Source organism: Salvia miltiorrhiza, chromosome 1 (genome assembly GCF_028751815.1).
Source record: "Salvia miltiorrhiza cultivar Shanhuang (shh) chromosome 1, IMPLAD_Smil_shh, whole genome shotgun sequence".
NCBI lineage: Eukaryota > Viridiplantae > Streptophyta > Magnoliopsida > Lamiales > Lamiaceae > Salvia > Salvia miltiorrhiza.
This window is the reverse complement of record NC_080387.1, coordinates 3,259,085-3,272,167: the sequence shown is the minus strand read 5'-3', so window position 1 is coordinate 3,272,167 and position 13,083 is coordinate 3,259,085. Positions and strand designations below refer to the sequence as shown.

Below are 13,083 nucleotides of genomic sequence, written 5' to 3'. Positions count from 1 at the left end.
TTTCAATGCTCTGCCGTGGTTTCAATGCTCTGCTCTACTCTACGGGCATTTCTCTGTTTTGAAAAGGCATTTCTCTGCTCTGAGCGGGCTGCTCTGACGGGCATTTCTCTGTTCTGAAAGGGCATTTCTCTGCTCTGACCGGGCTGGGTATTTCTCTGCTCTGACGGGGGTTGCTCTGACGGGCATTTCTCTGTTCTGAAAGGGCATTTCTCTGCTCTGACCGGGCTGGGTATTTCTCTGCTCTGACTGGGCTGTTTTGACGGGCATTTCTCTGATCTGATAGGCATTTCTCTGCTCTGACCGGGCTAGGCATTTCTCTGCTCTGACCGGGCTAGGCATTTCTCTGCTCTACCCTACTCTACGGGATGCTCTGCTCTACTCTACGGGCTACACTATTTTGCGCCTCTGCTCTATAGGCTGCTTTGATCTATTCTAATCGCTGCTCAGCGAGAAATAAGCCGCCTTTTGGCGTGCTACTGTCATCCATCGGTCTTCTCATGCACTGGTTTTCTTACGCACGGATTATCTATTGGTCTTCTCACGCGCTGGATTTTTTACGCGCTCAACAACAGGGTATATTGTTCAAACTCGACAAATATTTATGACGGGTTTTCTCACATGATCAGAGTATCATATTTCTCAACTTCGACATGGGTCTTCCTATGTTATTCGAGTATTCTTGCAGCGGTCTTCTGATTCATCCAACATAAAGCATTTATATTGCTTATCTATGCAAAGTATTCAATATGGGGTATTCTCAGCGCTGGTCTTCTTATGCGCCCAAAGAAATGGAAATTATTTATCTTTATCAACATTCAACAAATAAGAAGGAAATCTAACTTGGAACTACAATTCCAAAGTCAAGGAGAAAAATGCTTATCTTTGCTTTCTTACAGTATTAAAACTCTTATGTCTTCATGATTTGCAGGGATTAAGGAAAACAGCACAGTGCTGGCTTTAACAATACTTCGTTGGCTGAACACGAAGAATACCCGGTTCAACCAGACTAGGGAGGGAGTAGCTGATGAGGACTGAAATATGCACCAGCGTTGTGCTAAACAAGGCTATAGGAATTACTACAACAGCGCAGCTCGACTCTCGGTTCGATGAAGGAGCGAAGCTCGTGTAATAGGGGCTTGGGCCCAATTATTTAGGGCTAGTGGGTTAATGGGCCAAATAGGCTCAAGGCCCTTACTTTCTCTCTTTCCTATAAATAGCTCCTTTTAGGTCTTATTTTAGGAGGATAGTCATTTTTTCTTAGCCTACAACTTGTAAACTGTAAAATACTCTCTCGACTATAGTGGAAAACCCCCAAAACCCCCGTGGACGTAGGTCTTCTCGACCGAACCACATAAATCTGATGTCGTTTTACTGCTTTTATTTACCGTGTTATTTCTCATTTCACCAAGTCTGTTGGTAAGACGCTTCTCCTCCAACCAATAGGTCGGGGGTTCGAGTCACCCTAGGAGCTAGAGTGTGAGTGGGTTTTTTCCTTTCTTTGGTTGTAACAAATTTTAAAAAAAAAATTGATTGATCTAATTGAAGATACTCTTCCAGCTGCATCTGGTGGAGATTGTGAATGGGCAGTAGCCATTGGCACCACATAAGATTGCCATGCGACGGAGTAGTGGAAATTGTCCCGCAACTTATCGTTTTGCTCGTGAGAAGTAAGAGATGTTGGACGAGGAAAGAGATAGCTTCGCCAAGGCACAACGTCGGATAAAAAGTATGTTAATCAACACACGACGTGATGTGGAGTTCAAAGTGGGTGATCAAGTGTTGCTGAAATTGACGCTTCAAATTTGGAAGAAGATTTCTACCACGTCCGTGCATAGGGATTGATTCCAAAGTATGACAGGCCATTTGAAATCATGAAGTGGGTTGGACGAGTTGCTTATTGGTTGGTGTTGCCTGATCGGTTGAAGATACACCCAACGTTTCATGTATCTTTCTTGAAGAAGTTAAGTGCTTATTTGCTAGATTCTTTAAGGAAGCAGACACGTCGCGCGCTACCAGTGATAAGGTAGCAGTACACCAAGTCTATTGAGAAGGTCCTTGATCATCGTACATTGGGAAAAATCAAGAAAAATTGAAGAACATATTATTTGGTCCAGTGGAGTGGAAATTCAGAGGCTGTAGCTAGGGGTGTAATCGAACCGAGCCGAACCGAATAGTGGTGTGCTCAAGTTTGGTTTGTTAAGTATTGAATCAAATCCCGAACTTTACTTACCGAATACTTTGAGGCTCACGAGCCTAATCGAGCCTATACGAACTTTCTAAATTTATATTTATATTCAAAATATTGATTATTTTATTTTAAAAATAAATTATTTTATTTAAAATAATAAATATATTAATTATTTTCTTATAACAAACAAAATTAATTAGAGATTTAATACAATTATTATTAATTTTAGTGGATAAATATAAGTTATGTCTTCTAATAATTTATATTTTTCAAGCTGAATCACTTGACGAACATGTTCACGAGCTAACAAGCCGAATACTACTAAGCTCAAGTTTGGTTTGTTTATTTTACGAGCTTCTCTAAACGAACTTGAACGAGCTTTTTTCGAGCCGAGCTCCGAATAGTTCGCGAGCGGCTTGGTTTGTTTACAGCCCTAGCTGTAGCTACTTGTGAGAAAGTTGTTGGCTTGTAGCAGTTCGAAAAGGAAATTATTAAGTATTGGAAGGCTAAGGAAGGACGTCACCCTACACCGACGAGGACATCATCGAGCTCTGGTGGGGGTGGTTTATTAGACCCTTGAAGATTGATGCTGAGAAGTGCCGAGTCATGGGCACTGTTTTATTGTGCTTATGCTTTCAATTGGGCGAGATTAGTCTTTCTATGCTTAGTTTTTGGTCTCGAATCTTGCTAATTTTTATGAATTTGTGGAAGAGAAGATGGTTTTCGATGCGCGTTTCGGGTTTGTGTTCATTTGGTGGTTATTCTTATTTTATTGTTGATATATGTTTCTTGATTGTGCAAAGAATTTGAGTTTTGTTGCAACACGATTGTAAGTAAGTAAAACGTGATTTGTCCGGTAGATGCTAGAAGGAGTGTTGTCATTGTGATTGCCTACGATCGTATCTTATCTGTGAAATGTGAAAAATGTTGGACGAATTGCCAACCCTGAAAATGGCAGCTCTAAAACATCTGGCCTGTTCTGAAAATGTGACAGCTCTGAGTCTCTGCTCCTCTAGTCTATCTATGAGCATGGGAAACCACGTGAAAAGACTTTGGAGTACATCCAAATGGTTTTTATTTCATGAATTATGGCTCAACTGTCGAAATCTCAAGCACACAAAGTGTGAAAAATGGTGATATTGATTATAAAGGCGATCACATTAGGGAATTCACTTCTAGCGGAGAATTGGGTCTGATCGAATTGCTTACATTACTCTTTTGTTGCTTATTAAACTTTGAGTTACTTGCATGATCGAGAGATGTGTGTTGATTGTAAAATTTTGAATTGACTTTGAGAACGTTTGGATGGAAATTAGCATTGTTGAAATCAATCTCTTCCTAAGATTCATATGGATTTTGCTTGAGGACAAGCAAAAGGCTAAGTGTGGGGGGGTTGATTTATGCTTAATTGTTCTAAAATTTGGGGTTTTCATGTGCATATTTTAAGTTAAATCTTCTGGAAATTGGTGCGTTTTATGGTGTATTTTATGCTTTGCAGGAGATTTAGGTTTTCGAGATGAAGAGTGCAAATTTTGGAGAGTTTGGGCTAAGAATTACGTTTTTGTGCATACTCTGGCACGTCAGAGAAGCGAGTCCCGCATGCCAGAGCAGCGAAATGGAAAGCGCCAGAGAAATCATAAGCGCCAGAGGAATCATAAACGCCAGAGGAATCATAAGCGCCAGAGGAATCCTATTCGCCAGAGAAATCAAAGCTCAGAGCAGCGAAGTCAACTTGTCAGAGCAGCGGAACCAATCTCCAGAGCAGAGAAACCAATATCCAGAGAAGTCGATAGTCAGAGCAGAGGAATCACTAGTCAGAGGGGAGAAAAGCCAGAGCAGAGAAATCAAGAAGCCAGAGGAACCGAATGCTAGAGCAGAGAAATCAAGAAGCCAGAGAAACCGGGAGTCAGAGCGGACAAGTGCGCCAGAGCGGAAGCCGTTTCTCTGGCGAGAGCCGCGAATTCGGCCAGAATGGAGATGACTTGCAGCGCGCGTCACAGCTGGAGAGTTGCCTTATCTTGCACGATTCTATTGCCTTTAGAATTCTACTTTGCATGGCAACTTCCATGGTGATCTAGAGGGATTTGAAGTCTATAAATAGGGCCATAATTTTCATTATAAAAATATCATTTGCCCTAGTTTTAGACGCCATCTTTGAGATCTGTTGGCATCCAAAGCTTAGGAATTTAATTGCTTTCATAGTGTCGACTTTTAATTAGGTTTCAATTCAGTTTTGTTTAGCTTTTATTCTTGGATTGTGATTGAGTGACACAATTACACGTTCAAGACGTTTACGGTATTTAGTATTTCAATTCAATTTATTTTGTTTAATCATGTTTACGTTTTTCATTTATGTTTGTGCTTTCTTTTTAATTATGCAATTTAAATTATGCACTTTAGTTTCACGCCTAGATTAGAAGTCTTTAAATTTACAAGTATTTAATTTCATAAGTAGGTTTAATTTAAGTTATTTAAATTCTTGCCTAGGTTAAGTTTAAGTTTAAGTTCTAGTTAAGTTAAATTTAAGTTTAAGTTTCAGTTTTAAAATCAAACTCTTTACTGCTTTCTTTTATTGCTTTTTCCCACGATACTACTAAAAGCCCTTAAAGACTTTCCTTGAGAGATGACACTGGGTCAACTTACCATCACTAGGATGTCCTTGTTCTATTGCAAGTCAAACTAGAGGTGTTCTAGGTTGAGTCAGGCACGCCTCGGCACAATGGTGTTAAGTTGTTTTCGTCCTAGGCAACTTGGTTGAACCGCAGGATGGATATCGTGCATCGTACGTCGGGCATGTACGCTGCCAAGTGAACGTGTCAGGTGATGCCAGGTGTTGGACATAGGGCGTATGGGGCGCCGAGTACGAGCTTTGGGAGGGTGTCGTGCGCCAGGTGCACAAGCTGCGAAGCAAGCGTGCCCGGTGATGCCGGGCTCTGTACATCGGGTGTGCGGGGTACCGGGCCCGTCGAGGTCGACATGCACATGGGCGACGGGAGTTGAGCGTGTGTGCGCCTCGCCACAACACATCATTTGGCACCAAGCACCACCTGGCAGCCAGGCAGACGACACTTGATTTTGAGCGCCCACATAGCATGCAGAGGAGTTGAGTCCCGAGCGGTTATGCACATTGGTTAGCCCGATGGTTATCCTAGTGATGAGGGATTGTCCATCACATAGATAGGCATGTTTGGCCGAGTTATAGACAAGAAATTCGTGTGTAGGAACTATGGGTTACTTTGTGTGAATTTGTGAGTAATATGAAAGTTGGGAGTGAGTTTTCTTGTACATTGTCTGTGTTTTACATCTATTATCCGATGTGCATATTGTGTTCTTGTTGGCTTGCTCGAGTACACGAATACTCATCTAAATCTATACACGAGAGTTGGTTAGAGAAAGTGGCTGACTGATTGTGCATGATCAGCACCGCACAAGGCGAAAAATTATAGTCCGAAGAAATACCTTGTAACACTTATTATGGGGCTCACGACAACCCTGATAAAGCAGGACATCTTTGTAAATTGGATAAGGGTCTGTGCACCCCCTTAGTAATTTAGCTTTGATATCTTTTTCCTTGTCTTGTTGGACTACCTTGACCTCCTTCTCTTGTAGGCCATTCCCACCTCGACCCCCACCCCTGGCATTATGATGTTGCGGTTGCTTGTCCCACTTGGATATGCCTAACGATTCAGTTTGTAATTTTTTCTCCATTCATTTTCTACACATACTTTTTCATCAAAAAAATGGATGAGGGGGGAGGATGGGGTTGGGGTTTGTTGGGTTGGTTTAATTTTTTATTTAGTTGTTTTATTTTTCTTTCTTTTTTTATCTTTCCATTTGTTTTTTTCAATTAATTTCTATTTATTATATTTATTTATTCATATGATTATTTCATTAAGGTTAAAGTAGTTCATCATATAAAAAGTGATTGCTTAATATACTTTTATTTTTGTGGTTAACCTTTTTGTTAAATAATATTATTATTCAGAGGTATTAGCACTTTTGTTCATCTATATTGTCTTATGGTCAACAAAGCAAATATTTATGGAATTAATATGAAGAAACTTAGAATGTAAATGGCATTAATAATCGATTTTGAATGTTACAAAAGAGTTTTGAAATAAAATAAGGAAATTATTGTTGAGTGAACAATAATCAAATATTTATTCAAACAAGTATGGACGGGGTGTGTGAAATAAATATGATCTACTTCTTGGTACAAGCAGTAGGAGCTGGAGGGATAATAGTGCCGCTGATTTTCAAGTTGGTGGCACTGACGCATGCGGAGGAGGTCTCGGTCAATGGCGGGACGGGTTTCAAGTCAATGTTGGCCAACTCAATGTTGTCACACGGATATTTGGAGCTGCAATTCAATAGGATCGGAACCTTGGAGATGGTCGTGCCCTTTATATTTCTGAAGTGGACATCGCTGATCTTCACATTCGATTGCTGCGTGCGGAAAACGCAAAGCGATCGACTTTAAGATCAAAATACTAATATAGTTTAATTGATGGACTGCATGCGAAAGTGCGTACCTCAGCCTTGTTCTTGGAGTCGTAATGTTGGTCGATGATGATAGGGTTCTTCACCTTATCCATGATTATGTCTTGGTAGATGATGGTCTGTGCGGTTAGCACCGGCGACGCGTGGTAGCTCTTGATCCTCGCGCCGTTGGTCGTCCCCGTGCAAGAGCAATTTATGAAGGTGATGTTCCCCACGCTCAGCTCGTCAGGTCGCTTGCCCAAACTCCCCACACTTCAAATAATATAAGTACTCATTTTCAGGTAGTAAGGATAAAAGTAGTCATTAAGTCATTAATATAAATGAAAATTTTCAAATATTCTGTTGTAAATATGTGTGATACCATATATAACATGTATAGATCATGAAGGACATGTAGGAATCTTAAGCTTTTAGATTTGCCCAATGTAAGGATATATATTTTTCTTATATAAATTCTAAATCTAAATTAAAATTAATGTTTGTATCTCATAGGATTCAAACCCAAGTGACGTATTTATCCAGCAAGATGATGCATCCACCATCTTTACAATCCAAAGGCTGAGATTGATTTCCCGTTCTCACGAAGATATTGAAGATCTATAATAAATTTATTTTTAATTCGTGGTCTAGGTTCAAATTTCTTAAGTGACAAAATTTTATTTATTTTTAGAACAGATCTATAATGATGGACTTATATTATACAGTAAATTTGATTTGTATAATAACCATTTTGTATATATTATTAATGAGGATGTTAATTTGAAATATGAGATGAATGGAGTGAGTGTATATGTACGTACGAGAGTCCGTGTCCAGGACCACATTTGATTCGCCTAAACATAAGGTTTTTGCTGCCGGTGCCGATGGAAATGCAATCGTCACCTGTTCCGATGACACAATCGGACATTTCGACATTGGTGGCGTTGCTAAAGTGCATTCCGTCGGTGTTGGGGCTGTCGTCGGGAGCAGTGATCTTCAAATTCGTTACCTTGATGTTGATGCTGTCAATCAATTTGGTGTGGAAGCCCATAGAGTCCACGAAATTGAGGTTGCTTATGTCGCCGTTAGAGGATGATTGGAATGTAAAACCCTATGAATGAAATGAATGAATGAATGAATGAATTAGTAGAACTGCATGCATGCAAACAAGGAATTGAAGGAGGACATACGACGGGCATGTGATTCCCTTCGTCAGCGTACTTCCAAACACTTGGCCCCTGACCATTGAGGGTGCCTCCACCTGTGATTTTGATGTTGTTCACGTGCTCGATCAAGATCCACATCATGTTGGAATATGAACTTGGGTCAGGGTTTGCATTCAGGGTGCCCTGGATGTCCAAGATGATCGGCGGCTTCGCTTTGCACGGCCCCGTCATCACCACCTCGCCCATCATGAACTTCTTTCCCGCTGGGACCAGAATTCTCGCTGCTCCCGCGCTGTCGCATCCCGCCCTCCAAGCCTGAATTAACGACTACAGTGCACAAAAATACAGTATTTATTTTCTAAAAATATCCCTACCAATGGAGAATTAATACGAAAAATTAGAAATTTATATATCAATTTCTTCACCATTGCATCGTCGGTCGTGCCATCACCCTTGGCGCCGTATTTGGTGATATCGTAAACGGTCTCGCCTTGCAAGATTCGGCCTTTGGGGGACGCCTCAATTCTGACCACAATATTGGTCATGAACAAACAGGCTATGCCTAAGACACTGCATGCCTTTATCATATTTGCAACGTTTCTTTGTGAAATACCCATAATTACTCACGTAATCTAAATACAAACAGGGTGGGTTTATATATGTGATAGTATATTTCTATTATTGGAATCCTTTTATTTTGTGATCGGAATTCGCTTTGATTTTTAGTTCATTGATTTTGTGCCTTATAGACACGTTCAAAATCCGAAATTTTCTCTCTGCTATTCACTTGGGATCACCACTTTATTAGCCACGACAAAAATAATAGATAATTGAGATGCTAATTAATGTAGAAATAACTGGATCTTGGATACTTTATATGGTTGATGAATTATCATCAAAATGTAAAATTTTGAAAAAGTAAAAGCTGCAATGGCAAGTTTATTTATCTATATAATATATAAAAAGAGGAATGCAAACTTTCTTCCACCAAAATTTCTCTCTTTATTTTTCTTTTTTTAGTTTTGATTCTTTTTTAAAATCATCAATTTTGATTAATAAAAAATATTCAATATATATGTTAAATTAAAGATAATGACAATATCTTTAATTTGATATAAAAAAATAAATTGAAAACTAATACTAAGTTATTTTAATTTTAAGTCACAAAATTATTATTTTTCTCTCTCCTCTCTCCTCTATCACACCCTCTCACATTTCTTATTTTTTAATGTCATCGTTGTTTCTTTCAATGACGATGAAGCGCAGTCTGTTGGTAAGACGCTTCTCGTCCAACCAATAGGTCGGGGGTTCGAGTCACCTAGTAGGGTAGAGTGTGAGTGTGTTTTTTTCTTTATTTTGGTGTAACAATTTTAAAAAAAAATGTCACCGTTCTTTCTTTCTCTTTCATTCATTTTTCCATATTTATTTTATTTTATTTTTTATATTTTTATTATATACTCCCTCTGTCCCATAAATAATGGTCTGTTTTCCTCTTTGAGTTGTCCCATATATAATCGGATGTTTCCTTTATTAGAAATATTTAGGCATCATTTAATTGTTAATTTGTCATCCTGATTTAAATCTACTTTTTAACCCTAATTTCATTTCACACACTCTCTCTCTACACACCACACGATGCTCTCTCTTCCGCCTCTCCTGTCCGAAATCCTAAATCATGTGATCTCCACCGTGCACCGCCCTTCTTGTTGTGCTCTTGCACTGTTGAAACGCCGCCCCCTTGTTGTGCTCTTCCCCTCCATTGCAATCGCAATCCTATTACACTGTCGACGTTCCATCTTCCGCCTATGTTTCCCCGTTCTTGTTTCACTGCAATGATGAAATCGAAGTGGCACGATTACCTGAGCGGCGATTTCGTGCCGGACATCGAAGATCCACAGCTCGATTGGGGCTCGCCCCCGGAGGTTGAGCCCCCATTTGGACTTCCTTTACCGGACTCTGGAGAAGCATCTGTCATCTTGGAAGAGATCGAAGCGACGTGTGGAGGCGGATTTGCTCCGGCCTCACCCTTGGCTACGGCTTCACCCGTGGCTAGGGCTTTGATCTACCGTCGCCCTTCCAAAATCCATGTGAGGATTTCTGAAAATTCTAGGGTTACTCCCCTTATTCAAATTTTGTTTCCTCTAACTTCGATTCATGTTCTTAACTTTAATTTAGATTCTATATATGAAAATTTTGGGTGTTGGAATTTTTTTATGTGTTGCAATCTGATTTTGGCGCTGAATTTAGTGAGGGAAACAAAAATTTGGGCAAAATAAAAAATTCAGAGCTTTTTTAATTCTTGGCAGATTTGGTTTCCCTGGTTTTTTTAATTGCTGCAAATTTGAATTCAGCGCTTTTTTTAATCTTGTTGGCAGATTTGGTTTATAAATTTGATGGTTACAATTACTTTTACTAATTGAATGTTTAAATAGGTGGGCCATCAACCTTAACACCTTAATTCAACACTTCTTAATCTTCGTGTCCAAAAGAAACAGGCCATTATTTCTGGGATAGAGGGAGTATTATTTTTATATATTACTATTTATATTTTTTAGGGTTAATGGCGCCTAAATTACTCAACTATAGCTGAATTCGGGTCTAGGTACCAAATTTCAAGGTCTGTAATCAATAATACTAAACTTTCAATTTGTCTGATTTAGATACACCGGTCAATTTTTTGGCAAAAAATTGATGACATGGACAATTGGAAATCCTACGTGGATACGCCGGACATAATCCAAAGCACAATCGTTTTAGTAAGTAACAAAAGACGTCGTTTCCCAATTTTCCATAGTTTCCCTAATCTGATTCCCAATTTTCCATAGTTTCCCAAATTTGAAGCTAAACTCATCGGACAATTTCACTGATGTGTGTGGGTGTGTCCTATGTTCACAGTCAGAGGGATAGAGTTAGGGAGGCGAAGTTCGTCGTCAGAGACGAGGCAGCGGTGGCCGGCTTTCTACCGCAGCTGCCGTCGATTGCTGAGTCGAGAGAGATGTGGGAAGAGGACGATGGTGACCAGATTTGGGAACTAGGGCTGAGCGCTGGAGAAAAATGGGGAGGTGGAGGCGCGGCCTGTAGGCTGAGTCACCGAGAATGGAGCGGAGAATTGGAGCAAAACCTAGGGTTTTGCAGAGGGTGGCATCGCCTCTAGAGAGATGGGTGGTAGCTGGCTGGGCGGTTAAGTCTGAGAGAGGATAGAGAGGAGAAGAAAGAAGGGGGAGGCGGTGCTCAGGCGCGGCTTTGCCGGAAAATGAACTACGGGGTGAAGGTCGCAGCTTATTGTGGCGCTCCTCGCCGGAGGTCGATAGGCGACAGCGGTGCCGCCTAGTACGATTGGTGTGCGTGTGAGTTGGGATTTGTGTTAGGCCTATGCCTATGCATGAACCACTGCATGTTCGATGGAATCGAAGCTATGGAATTCGTCAATGTTTGGGGAGAGATCGCGAGAGGGAATCAACTCGAGGTGCCTCCGTTCATGGACAGGACAATTCTCAAAGCTAGAAATCCGCCCAAACCGGAATTCCTACACCACGAATTTGCAGAAATCAAAGACGTCTCCAACTCGGCGGAGCTCTACAAGGAGGAGATGCTCTACCGCTCCTTCTGCTTCGACTAGGAAAAGCTCGAGCAGTTGCGGCGGAGCGCCGACCTGAACAAGTGCACCTCGTTCGAGGTGCTGGCCGCCTTCGTATGGCAAGCGCGGAGCTAGGCGCTGGCTTTGCCAGAAAATAAACCGCGGGGCGGAGGTCGCAACTCATTGTGGCTCTCCTCGCTGGAGATCGGTAGGTGACAGCGGCGCCGCTTGGTCCGATTGGCGTGCGTGTGAGTTGGGAGAGGGTAACAGGGTTGAGGTGTTGTGTGTGAGTGTGTGTAATTATTTATGTTTTAATTTGACACATGAATGCTACCACAACATTAATTTGACACATGGATGCAGTAATTATTTATGCTTTAATTATTCCTGTGGGCAATATTATTCATACCACGGAAATTGTCATTATTGTTGTGATCAACAACATAATCCCTCGGCTTATAACTCGTTCCATCGCTTGTAATACCCCAATTTTGCCTAGCTATGTTTAGAATAATTTTGAACTTAGAAGTAAGATGATTTACGCCGAATAAAAAAATAAATTTATTTTAAATTCTAACAAAATGATTTACAAAAGTTTTGAAAATTTTATTTATTCAAATTTGTATGCATTGCATATTTATTTAAACTGAACAATTTAGCATATTTAAGGAAACCCTGAAGATTTTTATTTATCTAATCTCATCCACCCTACATTTCCTACCAACCACCCTATATACTATGCTGCAAATTCCAACTTTGAGCCATGCCTAAAGGTAGGCAGTCCAATCTCCACTCCTCATCCAAATCAAAACACACTGTGATCATTTCACTTTGGCATTTTCCTTACAAAATTTAGTACTCCCTTCGTCCACGAAAAAGTGCCCCCATTTGGGTGCCGGCACGGATACTAAGAAAGCTGATAAAGTTGTCTTGAGTGGGGTAAAAATTACAATAAGGATAGTGCTAATGACATTGATTAGTTTGTTAATATTTTCTTGTCTTTTAGTTATTGATAGTTTAAATAATCCTACTCTTTATTGAGTTCGATTTTAAGATTGAAATTGACGAGAGAATCATGTTTTTTTAATGCCTATTTTAATGTTCAAGACTATTTAATTTTTATTTTATTGTATCGAGCTTGAAAGAACAGTAATATTCTCAAATCCTATAGGGTTTTAGTAAAGCAAAACTTAATTAGAATTAAAGTTTAATGCGAAATGGATAACCAGTTAAATGCGAAGTGGATCATCCTCATAAAGTGAGTATTTAGGGCATCAACTGTGAAATGCTAAGCAACTTAATTTGCTTAGTAAAATAAAATCGATCAACTACTCCAAATCTGAAGTGGATTTAATATCGGAACATATTTTATTATTCCAAATCTAAAATAAAAGGGTGGGTTAATTGCATGGATTAAATAAAAGGGGGTTTATTAATGGCATAAGTAAATGGCATAAATGTACAAAAAGGGTGAACATGGCACTTTTTTATGGACAAAAAAAAAAATGGGCACGGTAAGTAAGTAGGGCATAACTCCATTCATGGAGGTTCAATAACAGCAAATCAAGCAGCCACACAATTCAAATTCCAGCAACTCAGCTCAAAACTCCTAAAAGGTTTCATTTCACATAATGATAAAGAAAACTCATGTCGTTTATATATGAAAACATTCA

At 39.9% G+C, this 13,083-nt stretch overlaps 1 protein-coding gene across 1 annotated transcript; it reads right to left on the bottom strand.

Moving 5' to 3' along the window:
- Positions 1-6,241: 6,241 nt before the first annotated feature.
- On the bottom strand, positions 6,242-8,487 carry LOC131007294 (exopolygalacturonase clone GBGE184-like). The gene is made up of 5 exons (XM_057934437.1): positions 8,259-8,487; positions 7,858-8,160; positions 7,489-7,778; positions 6,721-6,940; positions 6,242-6,634 (listed from the first exon to the last, which is right to left on the bottom strand). Exons 1-5 carry the CDS (start codon positions 8,448-8,450, stop codon positions 6,392-6,394), a joined length of 1,248 nt encoding a protein of 415 aa, XP_057790420.1. The 5' UTR covers positions 8,451-8,487; the 3' UTR covers positions 6,242-6,391.
- Between the last annotated feature and the right edge of the window lie 4,596 nt (positions 8,488-13,083).